Source organism: Clupea harengus, chromosome 2 (assembly GCF_900700415.2).
Source record: "Clupea harengus chromosome 2, Ch_v2.0.2, whole genome shotgun sequence".
Lineage (NCBI taxonomy): Eukaryota > Metazoa > Chordata > Actinopteri > Clupeiformes > Clupeidae > Clupea > Clupea harengus.
Window position 1 is genome coordinate 23,821,306 of NC_045153.1, and position 23,843 is coordinate 23,845,148.

Here is a 23,843-nt window from a genome sequence, read left to right on the forward strand (position 1 = left end):
CAAGTGTAATCAAACAATTTTGCCAATAAAGTTTTGTCAATATTTGCAACTGCCAATACAATACCAACTATAACAAACTTTTCAAATCAATAAACCTTTTTCCTGAAAAAAAATGTGAAATGTGAAAACAACATTATAGACCCACAAACTTTCTATGAGTTCATAATGACTGTTCTCAATACTTGGACGTCTTGATAGTTACTAATAATAAGAACACTGTGATCTCAATGGATATAATGCCTTCAGAAATTATGACATATTAACAGCATGTTAGTCGACTCAAGGGCTCGAGCAAAAAGTGCTGAATTTATATTTCACAAAACACCACATGCACTTCTATTCAATTCACTATCAATAGATTTAAACACTTATGGCAGAGGTAATCCTAGCCTTACAAGATAAACACACATTCAAACATAACCCCCGCCTGTAGGACATCCTGGCAGATACACACACATACATCCACAACAAAATATGTCACAAAAGCACCTAAAAGATGATTGAGCGTTCGCTGAAAGTTGTGTAGCAGATCTAAAGATTGCTGTAACACAGCAAACGTGATCCTTTCCATCACATTCAATTCAGGGACCAGCTGGCCCATACGGCTGCAAGGCACGTCTCAGCACTCACCTTGTATGCTACATCAGTGGGAAAGAGATTAATGGGGGCCTAACCGATTTAGCTGTGCCTACTTCACAGACGGCCTAAAAAAATTCCTGCTGCACTGCAATTCCTTTCACCGGAGCCACAGATACACCTCAGGAGAGTGAGAGTAATCTGGGATTTGGGCCTTTAAAGGGCTTATTTTCACAGCATGTTTATCTTTGAAGTATGCATCTTTTGTACACAGATTATCTTAAATTGGATGGACGCAGCAAGGGAATGGCTGGCACATGTGGTTGCGGGGCAGCTTACCTTAGCATGGCGTTTCTGCCGTCGCTCCGGGTGCAGCGGACCTGCCGTGTCTGGTAGCCGATCTCGAGGTCCCAGGCTTTGGGGTTGTGGTGGTGGAGGTGGTGCTGGTGGTGATTGTGCAGGGCGGTCTGGATGTGCCGCTTGACCGCGTTCTTCTCCTTCTCCGAGCCGGAGGTGACGCTGAAGTCAAGCATGGTGCGGCCGCTGAGCCAGAGGCCCTTGTGCTGGGGCAGCCGGCACTCGCTCCATGGCCCCACCTTAAGGCTGTACTCGTACTCGTTCTCTCCCACGGGGCAGGGGACAGGGTTGGAGCAGGTCCTGGTTTGGGTGAGGTTGGGGCAGTTGGCCCCGCCGTACATGGGCGTGGCCAGGACCACTCGAGTCTGGTGCTGCAGGCCCACGCCGCAGGTCTTGCTGCAGCCGGACCAGGCGGAGAAGTCGGACACCACGCAGTCGTGGGGGCAGGGGATGAGGCAGGCCTGCTCCAGCGCAGACCGGTGGGAGAAGAACTCGCAGATGCGGTCGGTCACCACCGTGCGGTTGGAGGTGCGCACGCACTGGACGCGGCGCCGCTGGATGCCGTGCTGCGCCGTGATGCAGGAGGACGCGCGCAGACGCAGCTCGTTGGAGAGAAAGGGCACGAGGACGCACGGCCCCCATTCGGACACCTCCCACTCAAAAAGGTCCTGGTGCCACTCGCAGACTTTGAAGCAGTGGCGTTGGCTCTCGGGCTTGTCCGCGTGCCGACAGTTGGAGTGGTGCGTGGTCCAGCCCTCGCTGTGGATGCACCACACCGTCCTCATCTGAACTCCGCCAGAGCCACACTCCTCGCCCATACATCTTCCCCACTGGCCTGGCAGAGACAGAGACAGAGAGAGAGTGTTTCTCAACACCAGCTCCACCATGAGCGAGAAAAATCAACCTAACTACTTGTTTGCGAGGAAGAATAACAATGGTTTTTGTCAGCAAGTATTAGCCTGGTGTCATCGTATATTCAGAAACAAGAGGTCTAATTTCACAAATGTACTAAAACAGCAAGGGCAAGAGCAGACATGAGACAATTTGTGCACTGACAGAAAATAATGGACTAGACACAATCTAAGGCTCAGAGTCAAAAACAAATGTGTCTCTCCTCAAATATTTCACATCAAATGCTCCACAATGTATTCTGACTGCAGAGCAATTACAATGATTTCCCAACCAGACGGTGCTTTGATGTGTTTCTGTTATCAGGTTCAGAGACAAAATTAGTTCAAACAAATCCTCAGCCTTTGTTTCCAGACAAAAAGAAGAAAGCCATGACGCACAGTTACAAATGAACCCTTTGGAGACAAATAACTGAAATGACCACAAGCTATGTATACATTTAATATAGTCTTGTAAGAACAATAGACTCATTTACTTCGAAATTGGGACTAATGTTGAAAAACGTCTGAAAGACGTTGATTTATTGTATTCCTAGTATATTGTCAAAGTAGGACCTCTGATCTCCCAATATGGCTCTAAATGAAACGCACTCTCTGAGAAGAAGTCTTCAGAGTCCACATCAACTTCAAGCTTGCGTATTTACCTCAAAGAGTCAATATTCTAAACCGCTGAATTGTTTCATAGTTCATCGGAGCATATCATTAACTTCTTTTCACAGCCCCTGCCACGTCGCCATACTAGGTGACTCTATTTGTCTCTGTTAATAAAAGTACGGCTTCACTTGCTCAACACTCTATTTTCAAAGAAATAACAAACAGCGATGGCATGTCAACAAGGTAATAAGGCTCAAAGGACATCATTACATGTTCGCTCCGCTGAGATTATTCATATCAACCTCACCATGTACGACCAAGTACAATGCATGATAATGTTGTCCTCAATTAGGACAGACACCGATTCAAAAGGTACATGTCCATGATCGGTCGGTCACGGTAATGCATCTTTTACATATTCATTTTACTGAAAGGGAATTTGGTTCTTTTGTAACACATTGCAATGGGTTATAAAAAGGCTTGAGCATGTATAAGGACGGTAAAAGACTAGAAAAATTCTGTATGCAGCACGTTGCTCCCAGTATGAGATGAAAAGAGGTCACAATCACACATGGTGCCATTATCAGTAGTATTCTGCTACAGGAGCCATACTTTGACATGAAAAATGTATGTTCAACTTGATTTCTTCCCCCACGAGTGTCCTTGGGCTCCAGTGTTTTCATTTGGGTGGTTGTCAGGTTACATGTCACTATCTAAAGCAGGGATATATCCCTATCTATATTTCACTATCTAAAGCAGGGATATATCCTATCTATATTTCATTTCAGAGAGATATCTGGGGATAGCGTTACTAGTTATAGTAGCCATACAGTGACAATCGACGCACACTCTCTAAATATGTACTGTATGTTGAAGACCCAACTCTTCAGAGAGCACCTCCCCTCCTAACTGGCACCTGACTAGCGCTTAACTTGCACTTCAGCAGTTACATTCCTGCACTTCTTTTTCCTTTTTTCTAGGTCGTTGTTTTTCCAATTCTCATGTAAAGTAGTATTTATTGTTACACCATGCTTTTTATTGCTCTTAGCTTGACTGTTCTCTCCCTTGTACGTCGCTTTGGACAAAAGCGTCTGCTAAATGACTAAATGTAAATGTAATGTAAATGTTGAATGCTGGGAAAGTACACTAATGGTTTACCTCTTTCCGTTACATAATTCCACATTACTAATTTACCAGTGGTGTGTCTTTTTATTTTTTTTAAAGCGTTGTTGTCCAACCATTGCAATCTCCGTCATTACAACCATGGTTCAATGATTTGGTGTTTCTCCAAAGCGTAGTTTCAGCGATCAATCAGAAACATGGTCGCATTTCTGTTGTCAACGTTTTAATTGCGTTAGTTTGACTTGTTTGACAATTAAATAACAGTGAAGGATGTAACAAACAGGAACACCAGAGGGGTATTCCAAGAACATGGTTTAATGACAAACCGGTGGTGAAGTGGTAAATCTCCTATAGAAGTGCACTATGGCTTTTCTGTTAGGAGGTTTACCATTTCAGAGTTAACTAAACCACATTCTTGAAATACCCCCCAGGATTTTAAATGTTTACTTTGAGAGAAAGAAGTAGGTCAATAACATGTTACTGAACATTTGTACCACAAAGCCACTGAAGACTGATGGCTGTGACAGACTGTAATTAATTAAATATTGGGACACAACATAAAACTGTCTTTACAATTATCTATTAGTCTAGTTCTTCATTCTTAACAATTATTAAGTGTAGTCTAGTAGTAAGTGAAGTCTAGTAAATGTGTAGGACTCATTGTTTCTCTCTAGATGCCATATTACATCATTCACAACGTTGTTGGGACTGTGATGGTATGAATTACGGAAGTGGAGATTCGCAACATAGCTACTATGGTTTCGAGAGTAGGTCGGTATTTCAGCCAAAGATGCGTCGCCCCACTATGGCTCAGCAGGGACTTCGTCTTTATTCGAGAAACACACCTCTGTACTGATATGTTATTTATATTCATAATGGGCTGTGTTCTCCCATTCACGCTTAAGCCCTTTATTGCGTGCCTCGAGTTACACGTTACAAATATTTCTGGTATGTGTACCCAACCCTACGCACTTCGATCACACCCGAAGCGCTTAACTTCAGAATGAAGGCGGACTCATGAAAAAGGCGTGATTTATTTTTAAATGAGTCAGAACTTCATTTATTTTGGCAAAACGTGGAACATGGACTTTCGTAATTGACCTTGTGAATGTAATTAGAATCCATGAAAACCATGAACCAGACTTTGATTTTGTAAATGAAAGCAAGCGGAAAATTGTATTACGAATAACCTCAAATGAAAACATTTGCTTCTATCTATCACATAAGCCTAACAAAGAAGTAAATTAACCAAATTACACATTTACAAGGCCAATTTATAAGACATGCTTGAGATCATGTTGCGTTACCTATTACTAAACACTAAAAAAATCAAGTAATCAAATACCTTCCCACTGATGACTGAAAATGATATAAAATATGTTCATCATATCAGCCACCCTCTGAAACGAAGGTGCAAGGAAAGATGGAACACTCATTTTGATGAGGACCAGCAGAGAAGGTGGATGATTACTGTGGTTTGAAAGTTATTCCTCAAGGCGTCTGCACAAGAGTAGTGGATTAATGAATTGATTAATTAAGGCTTCAGGGTCAAGTCGAAATGGCTGGATGCACTGGGCATCGGCAAGCTCCAGTATATCAAAACGGGGTCAGAATACTCGGAACACAGAGTTTTATTGTAATTGGACAATTTATTTTCCGGCGCTTTTTCGCAAGATCATGTGTTAAAAACATGTTTTTTTTCTGTTTAATAATGTAGCTGATATGTTACCTTTTGTTACACTTTAGGCCTAAAAGCAACACTTTGGTTTTAAAACCAAAATTTGACACTCAAACTTTGTGATTTTGCAACGTCATTTGTACATGTATAATAATATTAGATCTAGGCCTACTGCCGACTTCAAACGCATATGGTGTTTCACCTTGTGGTGGCGCTTGACTTACTCCAGCCCTCAGAAGCGAGAGCTGAAAAGCGCGTAAGCCAAAGGCAGAATTCGCGTAAATGGAGTTTACATTAGAAATGCCCAGATTTTGGGGTTGCTTCGCCCAGAAGTGCGTAACTGCCTTCATGGCGCGCATATTACAGACTTAGGTCAAGGGCGAATACACGTAGGCTGAGAAGTGTGCTTAATACGGCCCATTGTCTCCAGCTTCAACACTCTGATGCACTATCCAAGGGCCGTCAAGGCTGACATCCTTACACCTCTCTTTGAACACAGGGTTATGATTACATTTGATTGGCCCACTATGGGTAGGGACCACTCTGCTCGCAGCCACAACACAGAAGCCCTATTTCTACTATGAATGATTTAGAGCCAAGAGTGGAATTGCTATCCAGAATCGATGCGGACACTTCTAATCCGCTTGCCACAATAAACAGTGAAAGGGCACACTTCACACCAGCGTGTGAACTCTCCAAATTCCTCCACACGAAGCCCACTCGCCCACTTGCCCCATGCCCCTCTCCTCTCTCTCTCTCCAGAAAAGCACTCATTTCACTCCAGCTGTGGCTAGACAGGGTGTTATTCCACACGGACATTGGTTGGCCAGTGCTAGTCTTTTAGCAGCCCCCCACTCACTCACACACACACACACACACACTCACACCTTGTGCGCTCAGGCAGAGCCGGAGCCCAGCTGTGCTGTGCATGTGATTTATGGCAGCGTGATTCAGAATGATTACACTGACGGAGGAGCGGCAAACACACCAAACAGTTCCCCTCCAGCAGTCCACATCTCGGAGGCTGAATAATCACCCTGCCTGTCACCGGCCTGCCCCTCTCCCCAAAGACGGGAGCCAATAGCCCAGAGCCTATTCCTCTCTGTCGCGGTAACTACATCAGCACAGCCAGGCACCCACTGGGACCGCCACTTGGGACACCTGATCTATTCATTCCAAGCAGGTCCTAATTACAGGTAAAGCACTCTCAACAGAGACTGGGTTATCACACAACACATGTCTGGTGGAGACAGAGAACACTAAGCCCCCTATTTTAATACTGTGCTATAACACCGTTTATCAGCGATCATACGATCACACGCAATTATACATATCACGACCTGCACAAACATCACAGCTATAACACAAGTATTCCCAAATTCCATCCCTTATAGAAACGCTATATATGATCTTATATCTTATATCTTATATATGATCCCCTGAAATCTATCACCATAGGTTACAGGCAGGAGAAGGCAAGGCTGGTGATGGAGCTGAGGGAATCTACAGATGAGACCGTGAGGGACATGGAAGCCCGGGTGTTGACTGGGAGGAAGTGGAGGGCCGAGGAGGAGGTGCAGAAGGCAGTGGGCAGGTTGCAGCACCAGGAGATGGTGGGCAGAGTCCAGACAGGGCGCGCTGGCCTTGGGTGGGGAGATCCGCCTATTCTGTGGTCCAGAGCTAGCAGGAAGGAGAGGAAGGATCTTGTTGTCTCGGAGGTGACAAAGATGGCAGAGGAAGAGTACAGGGTCAAGGCAGTGGCGCAGGGGCAGCAGGGACGCTGGACGACGTGGGAGGGGGTTGCGGGTCGGGTGGTGAGCTGGGCAGACTTCTGGAAACTGCCACAGGCTCGACTCAGTTTCCTCATCAGGGCAACCTACGACACTCTGCCCTCCCCCCGAAACCTCCAGCAGTGGCTGGGCACGGAGCAGGCCTGTGACCTCTGTGGGACCATCAATGCTTCCCTACAACACACTCTGTCAGGTTGCAAGACCGCGCTATCCCAGGGCAGGTATGGATGGCGGCACGATCAGGTGCTGAGGAAACTGGCAGAGGTAGTGGAGAGGAAAAGGCAAGAGGCAAGCGCTGGGAGGCAGCCGGGGAGCCAGCAGAGGACCCATTTCCTTAGGGAAGGGGAAAAGGGGGACACTGTCAGAAGGAGACCAGCATCCACCCTTTTGTTGCCAGGAGTGGAATGGAGAATGGAGGTGGACTTGGGCAGGCAGCTCCACTTCCCAGGGGAGATCTGCAGCACCACACTGAGGCCAGATGTGGTGCTGTGGGCCAGGACGGAGAGATCTGCGCTGCTTGTGGAGCTGACGGTGCCATGGGAGGAGGGGATGGAGGGAGCCCACGAAAGGAAGAGGGCAAAGTACTCTGACCTGGTTGCGGAGTGCAGGGAGAGCGGTTGGAGTACACGACTCTTTCCAGTGGAGGTTGGCACGAGGGGGTTTGTGGGAAGCTCAATGACTCGCCTACTTAAAGAGCTAGGGCTGAGGGGCAAGGAGCTACACAAAGCCACCAGAGAGCTGTCTGAGGAAGCAGAGAAGGCAAGTTTTTGGCTTTGGTTAAGGAGGCGGGACAAGGCATGGGGAGCGAGCAACTCCTGAGAAAGGCTAGCTGCGGGGGGTGACTGGGAGACGTCCCTGTTCACTGCCCCGCCACCAGGAGATGTTCCGGGATAAGGGGCGAAACATCTGTGAAAGGTGGTCCCCGGCTGACGACCCCGCAGCTAGCCCAAAGGGCACCGGTGGAGGTGCGGCAGGCCTAGAGCCTAGCAGGTTTTTACCATCTACCTGTTCACATTAATTGTAGACGCCCTCACTTCTGTATTGCGTAATAATAATAGTAATAATAATAACAACAACAACAATAATAATAATAATATCCAGTTCTTACAAAATTATTACTGCAAAGATATTACTGGTTTTCAAAGATGCTATATGAAATGCAATGTGAGAATTGCTATTTGGACAAACATTTCCAGCGGTTTGTGACATTCTCTGAGTAAAGTTGTGTTGTCCAACAAACACGTGAAAGTACGTGTGCTGTTATGCCTTATATTTTCACACTGTATTTCTCCTGAAAATGTCTCCCTTCATCCATCAAAACCTGCCAGCTGTGTGTATAATTGGTTATGCATGAGGATCATTCACTTTCTCTGTATCTGCAGTAGTGTTTGCAAATTCATATCAATATTTCATTTGTCATAACACTTTTAATGAACTGATATACATGCATGGAGAAACATTATTCATAAACACATTTCCATGCTAGATCACATCCCCCTAAAAATGTATTCAATATGGGGCTCTTTTAATTATCAAATTCATGTATGCAGCGACTCATATGATTATCATCAGCCAGTCAATCCATCTTTTAATATATCCTGAATCAGCTCATTCCGCCCAGATGTCTGAAGGCTGTGAAAGGTAGGCTATTGATGACTGATGTTTAATTAGTTAGTAAATTACTGGGCTCAGCGACGCGAGGGAAAACTCTCACCTGCTGAACAACTATCATCTATCAATCAAACTTCACTTCACTCATTGGGTTTGCTGTGCCGGATGACAGGGAACGTCTCCAAATAGATGGGAGAAATTTCTCCCACGGCCGTCAGTCTGACTTTTTTTCCCTTTATACTAAATGTAAACTTGATGTAAGCAAAACAGTTTTTTGGAAAACGCCAGTTAAATGGCTCTGATTGTCATTGTGAAAACGGCAGTTAAATGGCTCTGATTGCCATTGTGAAAATCGATGTTTTGAGAAAGACAATGTCTCTGGGACTCTGTCATCTTCTACATTTTCAACACAGCCTGTCTGTAAAATGCTCCAAGAGTCAAGCATCGCTGCCTGCCAATTATTTCGCACGCTTTCTGTACACTGAGGGAAAGTGGCAGTAGAGTACTACTGGGGTGAAAGTCTAGCAGAAGAGAATTGCATGCCATTCAAAAACATGAATATGGTGCATATATGATGTTGAATTGAGGGTAAAAGCTCAATAAATTAAGATGAATTAAGGAATGTAGTGTGTGCTTGTGTGTGCGTGTGTGTGTGTCTTTATGTAAGTGTGTGTGTGTGTGTGTGTGTGCGCGTGCATATGTGTGTTTTTGTGTAAGTGTGTGTGTGGTCTTGCTGTTGGGTACATGGGTATATGGACAAGCAGACATTTCATGAAAAATACAGAACATAATAATACCACTGGCTACTCTATTACTTCCCTCTTACTGAAGGTTAATTCCGCCTCCCCGACTACCCATCATTAAACTGCCCTATGAATTTTAGGAAAATGTCAGGTTTTTTTTTTTTAAACTATACTTCAGAAATGTCAGAATTAAAGAAAGGGAAATCTAGTGGCTGAACTCAGCTGACAGTGGTTTCAGTTGCCCTCACTTAACATACCCCCTAGAGCTCTGCAAGAGATTTTTTTTCCCCCCTACACAAAAACAAGGCATCTAGAATGAACAAACATAGAGATAGATGGATGAATAATTAAAATGAAAGATGAAAGCTAGCATATGGACACCTTGTTTGTTTACCACCCACCCCCACCCCATCCTGATGCTAAAAACCCTGAACACTTACAGAATAAATAAATATCGAATATTAATAAAAGCCTTGTGAAAGCCTCTTTTGAAATTGATAGCGATGTCTGGCTGATGTCTGAGCAGGCTGGCTCTCAGTTTGCCAATGGCAACATTGTTTCTTGCATCACTATGTGCAAAACAGGGCAACATAACTGTATACATATCCATAGTAATTCCACAGTGTTAATAACGTCTAAATGAAGAGACACTCGTTTTCTAAAATGAACATAATAATAATGGCCTGACTAGTATCCACCTTTTGCTAGATATCTACTTCACCATAAACTTATGTCTGACAGTCTCTTATGATATTCTAAATAAAAACCAGTCCAACAAAATTGGAAGCCACGGCAGGAATTCAAATAAGCTCCTATTCTTGTTTAAGCTGTTGTGTAGGCAGGATGGCTTCATAAGAGCAAAGGTCAATGTTAGACTGCTGTGTCCATGCTGCTGCCTATTAGCATGCGCTGGCCACTGTAGCGTGCTTGAATTGCCTTTCACTGGAACCCCAATGGAAGCTTGTGGTTAGGATAGTAAATATCACATACAGAAGGAGCTGATGGGTAGGAGGTGACCAAAGCTGTTCTCTATTCCTTCATAAATGAACACATGCTGCTTTTGTCTGGTACTAGTGAATCATGTTAGATTTAGGCATTTTCATAACTTCACATAATCTAATTACATCTCAACAAACTAATGCAAATTAGTTTGCATAGCACCAGACTAGTGTCATCGAGGTGGCCCCTGACCTTTTGTCTATGTTGATGAGCCATCAGACATGGTTCCTGGCTTTTGTGTGCCTTGGAGCTAGAAACATTAGCTGGCTTTTGTTTACAGCCACGACAGGATGGTCAAGGCCACAAGGCATTAGCATCTATATGGCCATACCTGACCATAGCCCCAGTTTTCCCTCTGACCTCCAGACACACCCATCCCCTCCCCTTTACACCTCATGTTAATTCTGCAATATAAAATGTCTGTACTTTCTGTAATGTTGAAGAAGAAGAAGCAAGGAGACCAAGCCGTGAGCAGACGTGCCTAGCGCATGCTCGTGCTGCGCCGAGCTGACCATGGCTAGTGACTGAATAAAACACATTCTTTCGCTAAGCCGTCTTCTACAAGTCTGTTATTCCTGAACAAACTAGCTTGAACCAAGCGTGAGCATCCGACGAATTCGACGGAGGACAGCGAGATCTTTCAATCACTATGGGGCATTTTATCAAAATACTTTCTTACCTTGTCTACTTCAGTGATTTAGTCAAACACAGGATGAGTTGTGTATAATCTAAGGTGACTAAATTAAATAATGGCTACTTCTAACTCAAAGGATTTAGATCAGTAACACAAATAGACAAATCCTACAGCATCAAGTTCCGTGTTGCTGTGCATGCCAGAGTTTCAGACAATGAATTAATATACAAGTTAAAATAGTAACCAAAGTTTTTGAGTGTCTTAATATTAATCAGATTCAGATTAGAGTATATCAAATTGATTATAGCAACAGCATCCTGCCCATGCCTGAAAATTCATCTGAAAAGATGGATAGATAGATAACATAGATAAGACACTCCAAAATCCTAAATCGTTAATGAAACATGTTACAGCCTGCACACTACCAGGAAGCAAGGCTGAATACTACCAAGTGAATATTTATCTAGCTCCACAAATAATAAATCACTATTACGCACGCACCCAACCACCCACCCACCCACCCACACACACACACACACACACACACACACACACAAAGAGATCGCTTCTCATTTTAGAGAAAAATATGCCGGAGAGCACAGATGGAACTGACCTTCCCAGACTGTCCTCCAGGTGTGATCAAGTCAGCTGCAGTGTAAAAGGCCCTAGACAAGAATGCACTAAAAAGGTGACCACTAATTGGATCAGGGACCACCCATGCTGCTCTCAGAACCATCAGAAATGTTAGCTTCCTCCCTCCCCAGGCTCTGCGGAGCACTATTCATAACTGGCCTGGAGAACCACGGGCTAATGGTCATGCGTGGCCAGACAGCAGGAGGGAAACAGTGGGCTCTAGCATTAAACATTGCAGGGAGGACAGGCAAGCCTTTTCATCCACACCTGCTTCGCTGCTAGGCTGCGGAGACCTGAAATTGGAGGCAGAAGCAAAGTGTCCGTCTCCACTTCCCATTTACACACTCCCATCGTGGATCCGCCAGTCCGACCATCAGACGGACACACCGTCTTAGAATAGAAATAAAATGCTCTTCTAGGCATTTCACTCTCCTTAATGGGTTGGGCTGATGGATTCACTTTGCTAAATGTACATTTGCAATCCAGGAGAGGTTGTTAGCCTGTCCTCGCCGCACTAGAACAAACACAGAGGTGCACACACGCATGTCACCACAGACCCTGCCCAGAATGAATGATTCATTAGCCGTTAAAATGGTACATATATACACAGCTCATTACAGTAATTGTGATGATACTGAAGTCGTCACACACGTTTGGATTCAGTGTGGTTGGTTGTCTCGCAGAAGATAGTAAAAATAAAACAGAATCAATATCCACTGTACATAGAAACACAAGAGTGGGCATTTGGGGGGAAAAATTACTGTCGGAGGCATATCACCATTAAAGATAAATTATGTCTTTATCATCATCTTAAAGCTCCTCACTGAAACTGCTGCAGTGGGATAATAGCCTCAGTCCTCAAGCAGCTCTTCACTTAATTTAGCACAGCAGTAAACAACAGCATCTCACATCATGGTACACAAATCAGCTAAACTGCATCCCACAGCCAGGGGGGGGGGGGGGGGGGGGGGGGGGGAGCCACCAGACTGGAATACGGGGCTTTCGGGGGTTAAAGTGATCCAGTGATGGCAGTGTCAATAGCAGCCTTGACAACAGTGCCTCGCCATAATCCCTTTCTTGTCTCTCTATCAGGTTACCAAACAAAGCCATTCCAGGCGGTGGAGGTAGTTGTTATCTCCAGACCCATTAGAGGACTGGCTGATACTGCAAAACCATTTCTTTCAGTGACTTATTGGTGGGAACAGAAGATGAATGGAGTCACTCTGAGCTCCTCGGGATCAGGAGGGGATAGTCTTCTTCATCCACCTGTAAATAAGAGAAGCAGCCACCAGAAGCGAACTAAGATGCATTTTTATAGGCACAGAGACCTGGGCAAAGATGCACTCCATTAGGAGTGTCTGCTTCGCCAAAAAAAAAAAAAAAAACTGTGTGCACTTACAGCACAAAGATTCTGCACAGAAACTCATCAAAATGAACCTCAAATGGAGCATAGAATGAATACAGCGCAGTGCATAAATGAGCAGCACTATGCAATGCAAAGGATTACTATTCTTAGTGTTGATGTGCAGTGGCTTGTTAGGAGAAGAAGCCCTTAAAAAAGATACATCTGGGGATAAGACGTGTCATGGGACGCCAAGAACATCATTTTTTGTGGCCACCTAAGCATGCACTGCAGAGTCCTCATCACACATGACTTCACAAAAGAGTGGAGACAAAAGGCAGCCACGTACTGTATGCCGAGCCACGCACTGGAAAGGGTATATATATATATATATATATATATATATATATATATATATATGCCTTTTGTCTCCAGTGGATATACAGTGTATAGTGTATATACAGATTTCACACTGCTGCTCTCTCATTTGGCTAGTACTGCACTGAAAGTGAGCTGCCTTGTCCCCATGTTGTCGGTTCCTGAGGCGTTACAAACCCTGACACATGGCATTCTGGAAGTTACATTGTAATTTAGGGCAGATGGTGCCTTTACAACACCGACAGTGTGATGTGAGTGTCTGCCACATTTGGAAAGACTCTGGGAGAACATAGCCATGGTTGCAATCAAAAGCATGGTGGGAGGCATGTTTATCTAAATAAAACTATAATTTTGTGGCACAGTTGTGCAGCATTAGTACTTGGATGCAGAACAAAACAATAGGATTGCACGGCATGATAAGAGGATGGGGTTGCCATCTCACATGGTAAAATGATGGACAACAGCTGTAAAAACCTGTACAGCACATACAGTATGTTGGAAAATGCAGAAATGTCTTTATTTAAGCCTCATTGTGAAGTTGGTGAGATCTTATAACTGTGAACAAACAAAATGTCTTTAATGTTTATTAGAATTTTGACACATTTAGCAGATGCTGTTATCCAAAACAACTTCACAAAAAATCATGTTTGTTTCCTGGGCATTAAACTCATGGTGTTGGTGCTGTTAGCACCCTGTTCTACCCGCTTCAGAAAACACAATATGACAACAAGGTCGTGACAGCATGGCCTTAACAACTCATCACTACTACATACCGCATAACACATTTCTCTCTAATGGCTCGAAGAAATAATACACGCGTTGTATCATGTCCATCGAACGTCTAAATGTTACATTCAAAGGCGCTTTATGCAAGAAATTGGTTGATTGCTGATAATGGGACTGGTATAGAAATATTTTACCTCAGGGGAATACAGTTGTCTCTGCTGCAATGTGACAGCATAATTTGCTTTAGAAGAGTCATCTTTTCTCAATGCAAGTCTTTAAAAGAGTACTTGAAAAGGGCTAGAAAATGCACATAATGACAGACAACAACCTGGTTAGCTGAAGATGTTTTAGAGATGATGAGGGATGGAAGCTGCTGGTCTTTAAAAGCGGGACAAGTGACAGTGTAATTCATACCTGTCAGCTGTAATGAAACCAATTATGATGGCACTTTTAGGTCATCAGGGTGATTAAAACAGAATGTTATTTTCTCCCTGCAGTCTAGCCCAAACTCAAAGCACAGAGAAAAAAGAAAGCTGAAAACAGCATGAGATACTCATCATCTCGTCTTCTGATTGACATGTTTTTTTCATATCCATTTGTGTGGGGGGGGGGGGGGGGAGACAAATGAAATCTGATTGAGAATCAATGCAAATGTAAGGAAATGTGTCATCAGGACATCATTACATCCGTGCTGCACACCATGAAACTTTAATGTTAGAGTCAAAAACCCTTTGCTTAACACATAACACAGACAACAGACAAAAACGATTTTGTCAATGTTTTCACCACAATGGGCTAGCTGTCAAAATGTGTTAAAATAATCTGCACTTGTTAGATTGCAGATGTCTGTTCTTGTATTATTTAACAACAAAAACTATTTAGTCAGTGCCAGTGTGATTTTAAGATATGTCAGAGTTCAAAAGGAGGACTAAGGGGAAACCATGGCCAACCTTTGGTACAAAATCCATCACACTGAATAAAGGCGTTGATTCAAACAATCAAGGATACAAATACTGCACAGTTATAGATGAATACATGCCAACTAAGGGAGTTAAAATGATTGTTTACAAATGTTATAGAATTGATTTTTGGTCTAACATGGAATATTTTTGTTAGATCATTTTTGTTTGTTTATGTATTTGTTAATGTATGCAATATAGCCACCTATTGTTGTTTGTTGTTTATGATACCAACACACACTGGATAAAGATTATTTCATATAATCTGTACACTGTCTGCATTTTGTCTGTATAATCTTTGTGTGTGGTCATATGGCTTTGAGAGCCACGAACAATCTGAGTCAAAGTCATTGTCTCAACATACTTGGCCAATACAGCCGATTCTGTTTTTCATTTGTACACAGCATACAAATTATCCGGTCAAGTATCGTACAATGTCAGCACCAATTACGGCACCAAAGCTCTTCCATGTGTGTCACCTTCAAAGGACTTAATGCTATTATTATTTAGACACTTGGAAATTCTGCCAAAAGCCATATACAAGCTCTTCGAAGGAATAGCCCAATCCCAAATGTGTCTCTTCTTTCCACAGTAATTAATTGATAAAAGTTAACTGCTTTAAGTTATTTGCTCCCTCAACAAGACATGCATTTTAAACACTTTCCCCAATCCCCCTTCAAAACCTGAGCATTCAATTGCCTCAGCAATTAGGTTTTGTCAATAGAAGAGGTAATGAACAAGCCTTCGCCTTTTGAAACAAGCGTGGTCTTGCAGGAGAAAGAAAACCTAAAAGAACCTATGAGTGGGGCGAAAGCAATTTGTACACATTTTTAAAAGTTGAAAGAGGTTGCTGCCGGGGATGATGTCCGGGGCAAGCTGATCTAAGCGAGGTAACAACACGGCTTCCATGCCTCCTGGTCAGCAGGAGCTATCAGTTGTCATGAGCTCGAGACTACTGGAAGTGAGAACTGGGGAGATGACTGCGCTCTCAGCAGGGTTTCAGCGAGCCGTCTCTCAGTGTCTCCAGAGGGAACCTGAGAACGGAATTCGCAGATGCAACGCTCACACATGTGACAGGAATAATTAGGGGCTAATTGGGCATTTTGAGCGGAATATGCTCTCAAGAGTAGGGAGCAGTGAGGAACTGCTCGCAGGGGGACACTTTATCACAGACTAAAACAAGGTATCAGATGGGTACTGTCTGCCTCAGTCTATTGTTAAGCATGGTTAAATGAATTTTCCCTGAAATTGTGTACCATACTTATCCTGCAAAGGGGCATAACACTTCAAACTATGAAGGACTAGAGTTACATTCTATGATTAACAACTGCATACTCAACACTATTAAAAGCAATACTACAAGGCAGCTTTGCTGTACAGGGAAGTATTGCTGAACAGTTTCCTGAATGCCTGCATGTCTCTGAAATCAGTGAATGTTTTCTTGAAAAGTCTTATAATGGATTATTATGTACCTCATTTAGGTTCAGACAATGGCACTTCCTTTACAAATGGCAAATAACTGTACAACTATATCCCATTGTTTACTATCTTGGGAGCTCTTGTTCTTGTGGAGGAATGGTGGGTGTGCAAAAAGTGTAGCCATAACCTTAAAAGAATTCTGGTCATGAGAGCAGGTACAATGAGACAGAAAGAGAAATCCAGAGGGGGGGGGGCACAGAAAAGAGAGAGAAATAGAGACAAAGGAAGAGAGAAAAACTACATTTATCACTGTCATGCGGAAGCATTATGAAAGCACACCTCCACTGTGTGAAAGAAAAAAAATATATTTCCACCACCTTACCAATCAGGCAGGTGAAGTGCAAGGAAAAGAAATCTCTCTAGGGATGAACAGGTGCTACTGTGTCTGACACCCCAACAGCGCTGAGAATTGAAAAGGGAATATCCTTTCTTTTGTCCAATCATTTGCAGTCACCAATGACACAGAGACTACCTCGGAGTCTACCATCTGTTTTTGTATCGCTTATGTTTGTCCTAAGTAGTAATATGCTGTGATTTCCATGTATTGTATTGTTACCATCACTTGTACACTGTAGCAATTATAAACTCACCCTGCTAGTTCTGCAAATGTGCACATGACCCTTCTATTTATTCAACCAATTGCATTCTCTTTTAACAAGATGACCCAAGTAAGCCCCCACAGCTGAGCACACAAGCAAGCATTTCCTGAAGGTGTCTGTTTATTATTACATGCCTAGGTTCTCCCTCAGCTCATTGAAATGCAACCCCAGGAGCGCCTTATTTAGATTTCAACTGCCTACCATCTGAGAACGACATTCCCAGCTGGACTAAATACAAGCAGTGAAATTAAACCGCCTGTTTGTAAGATAAAATATGGATTTCTGACTGGCTGGGGCCGAATGCTTGTTTCGTAAACTTAGACGGGCATTTCTCTAAATTCTCTGAGACCAGTACTGCGTGAGGCTAAATTCCCCCAAGTCCCCACCAAAGCTCCAGTATTACAAATAGATTGTTTTCTTGAATATTTACTGCAAGCAGACAAACAATCTGGGAACAAAAACGATTCCAATATTCTGACATTTACAAAGTCCTCATATGTTCGCCTTTGCGTAGCTCTCAAAGACTGCGCCGCTCCCTGCCTCAGTTGCTCAGATCACTGGCGTCTCCCTGTCTGTGTCTGTGCCCTGATCTATTGGAATGCCTGACATTGTTGACGATAAGGCAGCAGTTTAATATTTATAGCATTACTCAACCGAATCAGTAGAATTGACTTGCCATGCCCGTCAAGACCAATGCTGTTCCCTCTTCTCACCAGTACTCTCCTTCGGTCTCTGTCTAGGAGATAATATTGAGGAAATGAACCAGAAGAGATATTCTGGAAATAAATTAATCAATACCACAAGATCCAAGTGCCAATCTCAGCATTAGCCCTTGAAAGGATCTCTGGTGTAGGAGTGACGGATAAAAAAAAAGGTTTAAAAACAATCAGCGACTCATTGCTACTCTGTCTGTCTCTCCCTCACCATTTCTCTCACCCATTTTACTCAGGTTTGGGTCTATGTTCTTTCTGTTTCATGCCTTCAGGTATATCATGTTTATTTGTATATGGTCTACTTGGCATCCACGGGTCATTCAATTATTATAGTTTACAGTTGTACTTTTCCACTTGGGTTTTACCTTACATTCTTGCAACACTTAAGGCATACCTTTTATTGTATTAATAAGCTGTTAATTCATCAACTATTTGTATAATTCCTTGTGTGCCATGCCATTATATCTAACAACTTGCTTATATGCTGCTTGGTAATATTGTTGGTAATTTAATAATTCAATGGAGTCCGATTAATTGCGAATTTTTCTGCAGTATTTGCCACTCTAATGTTCTGAAACCGGTATACTTTCTAGCCTTGTGTTTTCCGATGTTGGTAACACTATGGCTGAAATTACACAGTCACTGATAAACCCACTTTACAGAAGACACAGCTGGGGTGTAGATGGACGGTAAACTGTGTATGTTTGCATGCAACGTAGGCAACCGTGCAGCCCATTACCATACTGGTGGCATTGGACAGGACCCGGCAGCGGGGCTATGACATCTTCTCCTGCTGTGAGGGGGCCCTCCTGACGAGCCCTGGAGTTGCCCTCCGGCCATGTAATACCATGTTAATTACCACTCTGACAGGGAGATGGGAAGGCTGAGGTGTGCCGTAGATGGTGCCTCGGCTGGGACCTAATCACAAGGGAACCAATTTGACTGGCAGTGCATCTGCGCCGGCGCCGAGTCTCATTGTTCATGACAGCATGGAAACATTACCACTAGGGTATTTGCTGCGGCGAAAGTTACTTCCTGACGGAAAAAAAGATGTATTTTTAGCCTCGTGTATGTTTTTACTCCCACTTCGGTTTTGAGCACGCACCTATCTACAGGCCAAGAGGAGTTATCAAACAGCCTTGATGGCAGTTTGTTTGGGTAAATGGTGCATCTTGGTGTGTCGTCTCTGTTATTTTGCCATTATCTTGATTATCTATTCAATGGCGTCAGGGAAGCCTCTGTGCGCTGCAGATGTCTTCTTCTCCCTGATCCCTAATGAGACTCATTCTTCTAAATGACTCTACTCTCGAGTGGAGAGACTTGGCTGCAGATCATATAGAGAGCAAACTGAGGGTTTGCCAATGCCAGCACTAGGACCACAGTGCATGTCTGCCATGCTAAGTGGGACTGTTTTTGCTGAGTGCTGCTCACTGGGAATTATGAGCTGCACAGATATTGGTAGCACAGGTTTTGGAGACCAAATGCGGGTGATTCATGCACAGGGATACAGGAATGACGCCGGAAAGCTCAGACAGACGGTGGGAATCAGTGGAATTAGGTAAATGGGTGAGTGGGGAAATGAGCACACAAACCCACATACCAAGAGCCCCCAGGAGCTCTGATTATATCCTCCCATCCTTCCTATTAGTCTTAATATTTCATTCTGTGCAGAGACTCGATTATGAAATTAAGAGGAGAATTTCTTCATGAAATGATTGGCATTCTGGAGCTGCCGAAGACCCCTTGCCACTTTCATCACGATGTCCGGTGGAAATTCATCATTCATGACACCTCAAAAAATCACTACTTTGCATATAGCTGACATACCACCTTTTCAGGACTTGAAAAGGGAGTTGAGAGACGGGAACCATTCTGAAATCCAACTCTCGGCTGAGGATATTCTCTCTGGGGGATACGTGAACTGACTGCTTGGAAAATCCTTGCTGGTAGGTCCGCTGAGATCGGGCGTCGGCTTTTATGACAACCTCAATCAGTTCCCACCCGACAGAGATAGCACTGCACAGGGGCGCGCACGGAGGAATCTCAACTGCATGATCAATGCTGAGAACGCTTTGAAGGCTCACCTTCAGATTCTCTCAAGGTCGCTTTGATAACCGGCACACACAGATGACCATTACTACAACGAAGCTCACACATCAAAACAGAGATATTTGAAACAGAAAGGGAGGCAGAGAGACGAGAGGTGAAGGTTGGGGTGCTCAATCGACTCAGGGGGGCTTTTTCCCCCCTTTTTGGTCCCACTCCTCCCCCGGTGCTCAGGCACACCAGCCAAAAAGCAAAGTGGTTAAAGGTGGTAAGGTGTTTGCTTCTTAGTGATGATGCAGAGAGCCTTTTAGATACTGATGCTCTCCTTATAGATAGATAGAAGTAGAGTAGAGATTAACACAACACATGTTAAGAATATTTCAACTTGATGGCTTACTTGAATGATGAAAAGATATCAAGACAAATAATTATGACCTCATTCGCAAAATGTACTTTTAAAATATTTATTGATATATACCGCCAGATATAGAGCTTCTTTATCAATATAAACCAAATAAAGGCTATCAAAAGAGCTTCTGTATACAAGCAAACATTACAAGAATCACTTCATCACTGTAACAGTTTGAATAGTTTTGTTTCCTGTGCTTCATGGATGCATGGATCAGTTATGGCAGTCCATGTCTGCTGTTGATTAGTGGCCAATGATTCATCATCATTGAGAACTAGCATTGTGCTCTAGCGGTAATTGCCCAGGAGATCTCATCAGTGGATTCACAACTGACCTCCTGCACAAGAGTGACTGACATGTCTGAGATGGTCCAGGAACATCCAGTAAAAATACCCCAACAAAAATAGATTATCTCAAATGCCAGAGAAAAATAGATATCCACATCTTCAGGGACCATGCTGTTGATTGACCGTACAGGGTCAGGAGAGTGTAGGTCTGAAGTGCTACTGCAACAAGGGCTTGAGATGAACCCTCCGTCCTTAATGAAACCCTTATTGATTTCTCATTCAGAGGAATCACTGCCTCTAAGCCCATTCTCTCAGTACCGAGTTCCCACATTTAATTTGGATGTTATTTGTTTGGAGACTTTACCGCTAAAATCTCCAGAGGATCACAGGCAGATTTACTAACGTAGCACGCAAATCCCCCCCAACCCCACCTCTAAACCCAACAGAAACAGCAGAATGAAAGCATCACCAACAGCCAAAACAAGAAAACCAGTGCCTCTTGTTTGGCTTGACCCTCAGCATCTTTAATTATTAAAAGCAAAGCTCTGTAAATCTTATGCACATTCGTGTATCTGCAAGAATGCGACGAGCTACACGGCTGTGACAATTCCATTAGGAGGACATGGGGTGAAGTTACTGGGTGAATTGTGCATTCAGTGCACAGGCTGCAATCTAAAATGAGCTTAGGGGAAGTCGTTGGCAGGAGCAGAGAATGATGGTGCCAGCTGAAATGCAAATTTAGGATTTTTTAATTTCAATTCATTTTTTTTTGCACTCATCTGCTCAGCACAAGTTGTATGACTCTGAGAAACGCTATTGTTGTACACTGGCCAGGATGACGTTAATCAGTCTCATATGATCAGCTTGGAATGCAGAAGGTCTAAAAACATGATAGAAAAGTAACTCTGTTTCAGTGGGTACATTTTACAACCTCTACATATTCTGAATTCGTGCCAGTTTATGTTGAATCTATTTCATCCATAAACCAAATCAATACCACTGTGTTTTGGACAAAAATGTTTTGCGTTGTACTGAGCTCACAAGGGCTCACTCCACACTCAAGGGTAAAGCAGTACATTCTTCTGCAGTAGGAACTGTGCTGTCAAATTTCCGAACAAAAATACTGAAGCTACATGCCTGACAGAAGGTAAAAAAGTGAGAACTTTAGAAAAAAAAATACATGAACCCAGAGGAATTGATGTTCATGAGCAGCCTCACTGCCAAAGAACAAGAGTGAAAGATGGACCTCTACAAAACTATTTTATAATTAAATTTTTCAAGCTACGGGACATTGATATCTTTTAATTAGATGAATCACATTGTAAATCTTAACCTGGTTCCATGACTAAAACTGGCAACCTATTCATTTAGGAGCATTTTCTAAACATGTACATTGATTTAATATACTAAAAAAGAGCTCTTCAAATTAGATGTAGTGAACATCCCCATCTGTTCATCCCTGGGGTCTGGTTTTGTATTGTGCGTTGAAATATCTACATACCCTGGCCTTTATGGATCTGATTTATTTTAAGAGCACACGTAACAGCAATAATAAAACTATTCTTTTCTTAAGGTGGCAGGAAAGCCGGACGATCAATCTAAGGTTCTGCCCTGAGCAGGGTAATAAAATGGAGAGTCTTGACATATTTTCATGTCTATGATGCACTGAGATAGATGTGCCAGGGGGACTATATTTGATCAGCAAGATCAATAAAATACTGTAGCCTGTACACCAGAATTTATGCAGAGATCAGACCTCTGGAAAAAAAAATGTTAATTTCGTTTATTTCATGAATCACTCGAATCCACAAATGTATGAAAAAGTGCTAAACATGGCCTTACCCCTGCAGAGGTGAACTAAAATGAGACTGAAGTCTACATGGTCCACAGATCGGTCATGTTGAGGTTGCTAGGGTTACTAAATCCAAGCATGGCCTGGATTTCTCATGGCATCTAGTAGCAAAAAGCTCCTCAAACCACATTCCTTTGGCCTGAGGAGCTGAGGAGTGCCATGTATCTTGTGCAAACACCATACTCATGCAGGCCCTACAGGATCTTGTGCAAACACCCTACCCATGCAGGCCCTACAGGATCTTGCAGGTTTATTGTGACTGCCGCAGCCCAAAATGACTGAATTAGAGTTTGGAATCTAAATGTTGGAAACCGTGGAAGGCATATGTTTCTATCCCATCTGGGAAAGAGAAGAGGCAACAATAGTCCAACCTACAACCTCTTCTTTTGTGCCATTTCCTCCAAATAAGTCCCTCACACACATTTTCACTGAAAGGGAAATCGGCAATAAGAGGGAATTGAGAGCGTTGACAGTTCGGCATGCAGATTGTCGGGGTTACATCTAACAGTGTCTTTTTTGCTGATATCAATGTGTGTGTCTGGGTTTGAAAGCCATTGCCAGCTGTCAATCCCAGCGGGCGCTACCGGTTATCAGGTCATCAACATGGTAGATGCAACAGTAAAGTCACAACACTGAAAGGCATGAATTCTCCACCATTCACTGTTGAGAGTTATATGCAGCGCTTCAAAAATAACTTCCAGAGCAGTGCTGAGCCGGCTGTGTAGAGGCATCAGAGCAGCAGACGGTTTTGGTAGTCTAATGTGCAGCATAGGTGTTTGGGGATGTGATCTCTCCTGGTCTCCTCTCTCATCCAGCATAGCTTGAAGTTAGGCAGAGACAAACTGCATAACACATTCCTGGCAACATGAGCATTCACAATTCTATCCCTACCTTCTAAGGTCCAGCTGAGCACCTTAAGCAGAAACCAACAGCAAAGCCTCAGGTTGGTTTACCCCAACATGGAAATAAAGGGATAATAAAATGGCATTTTAACACCAATTTCTGACAAAATGTCTATTACATCCTAAATAACATATTTAAACATATACTTTAAGAAACTGTATCTATCTTCCTTTTAAACAAGCAAGATGCTTTATGGGTGATAGGTAACATAATAAACTGCAGTATTGCACACAGGCCATTAGGTTTATGGCAACTCCCCACCACTGGCGCGTACTAATCCAAATTTTAGGCCTGCTGGTAAGGTTCATAATTTACTGCGATACATGTCATACTTTCATGAAACCCAAACCACAGAACCCAATACAAATAAATAAAACATATATATGGACATGAAAACTCATTGTCCATATGATTCAAATCAGAAAGAGGGGAGACCGATTGCAGAGTGGAGAGTGCACTTTCTTCATGGCACGGCACATTATTCTGCTCTTTGATTCTCTCAAGG

The 23,843-nt window shown here is 43.2% G+C and overlaps 1 protein-coding gene across 1 annotated transcript in view; it reads right to left on the reverse strand.

The window, feature by feature from the left end:
* The window catches only part of thsd7ba (thrombospondin, type I, domain containing 7Ba), a 119,335-nt gene that overhangs the window by 68,388 nt on the left and 27,104 nt on the right, over positions 1 to 23,843 (reverse strand). The window contains exon 4 of the mRNA XM_042709366.1: positions 916 to 1,768. Within this exon, the coding sequence (XP_042565300.1) occupies positions 916 to 1,768 (853 nt within the window). The remainder of the gene's footprint in view (positions 1 to 915; positions 1,769 to 23,843) is intronic.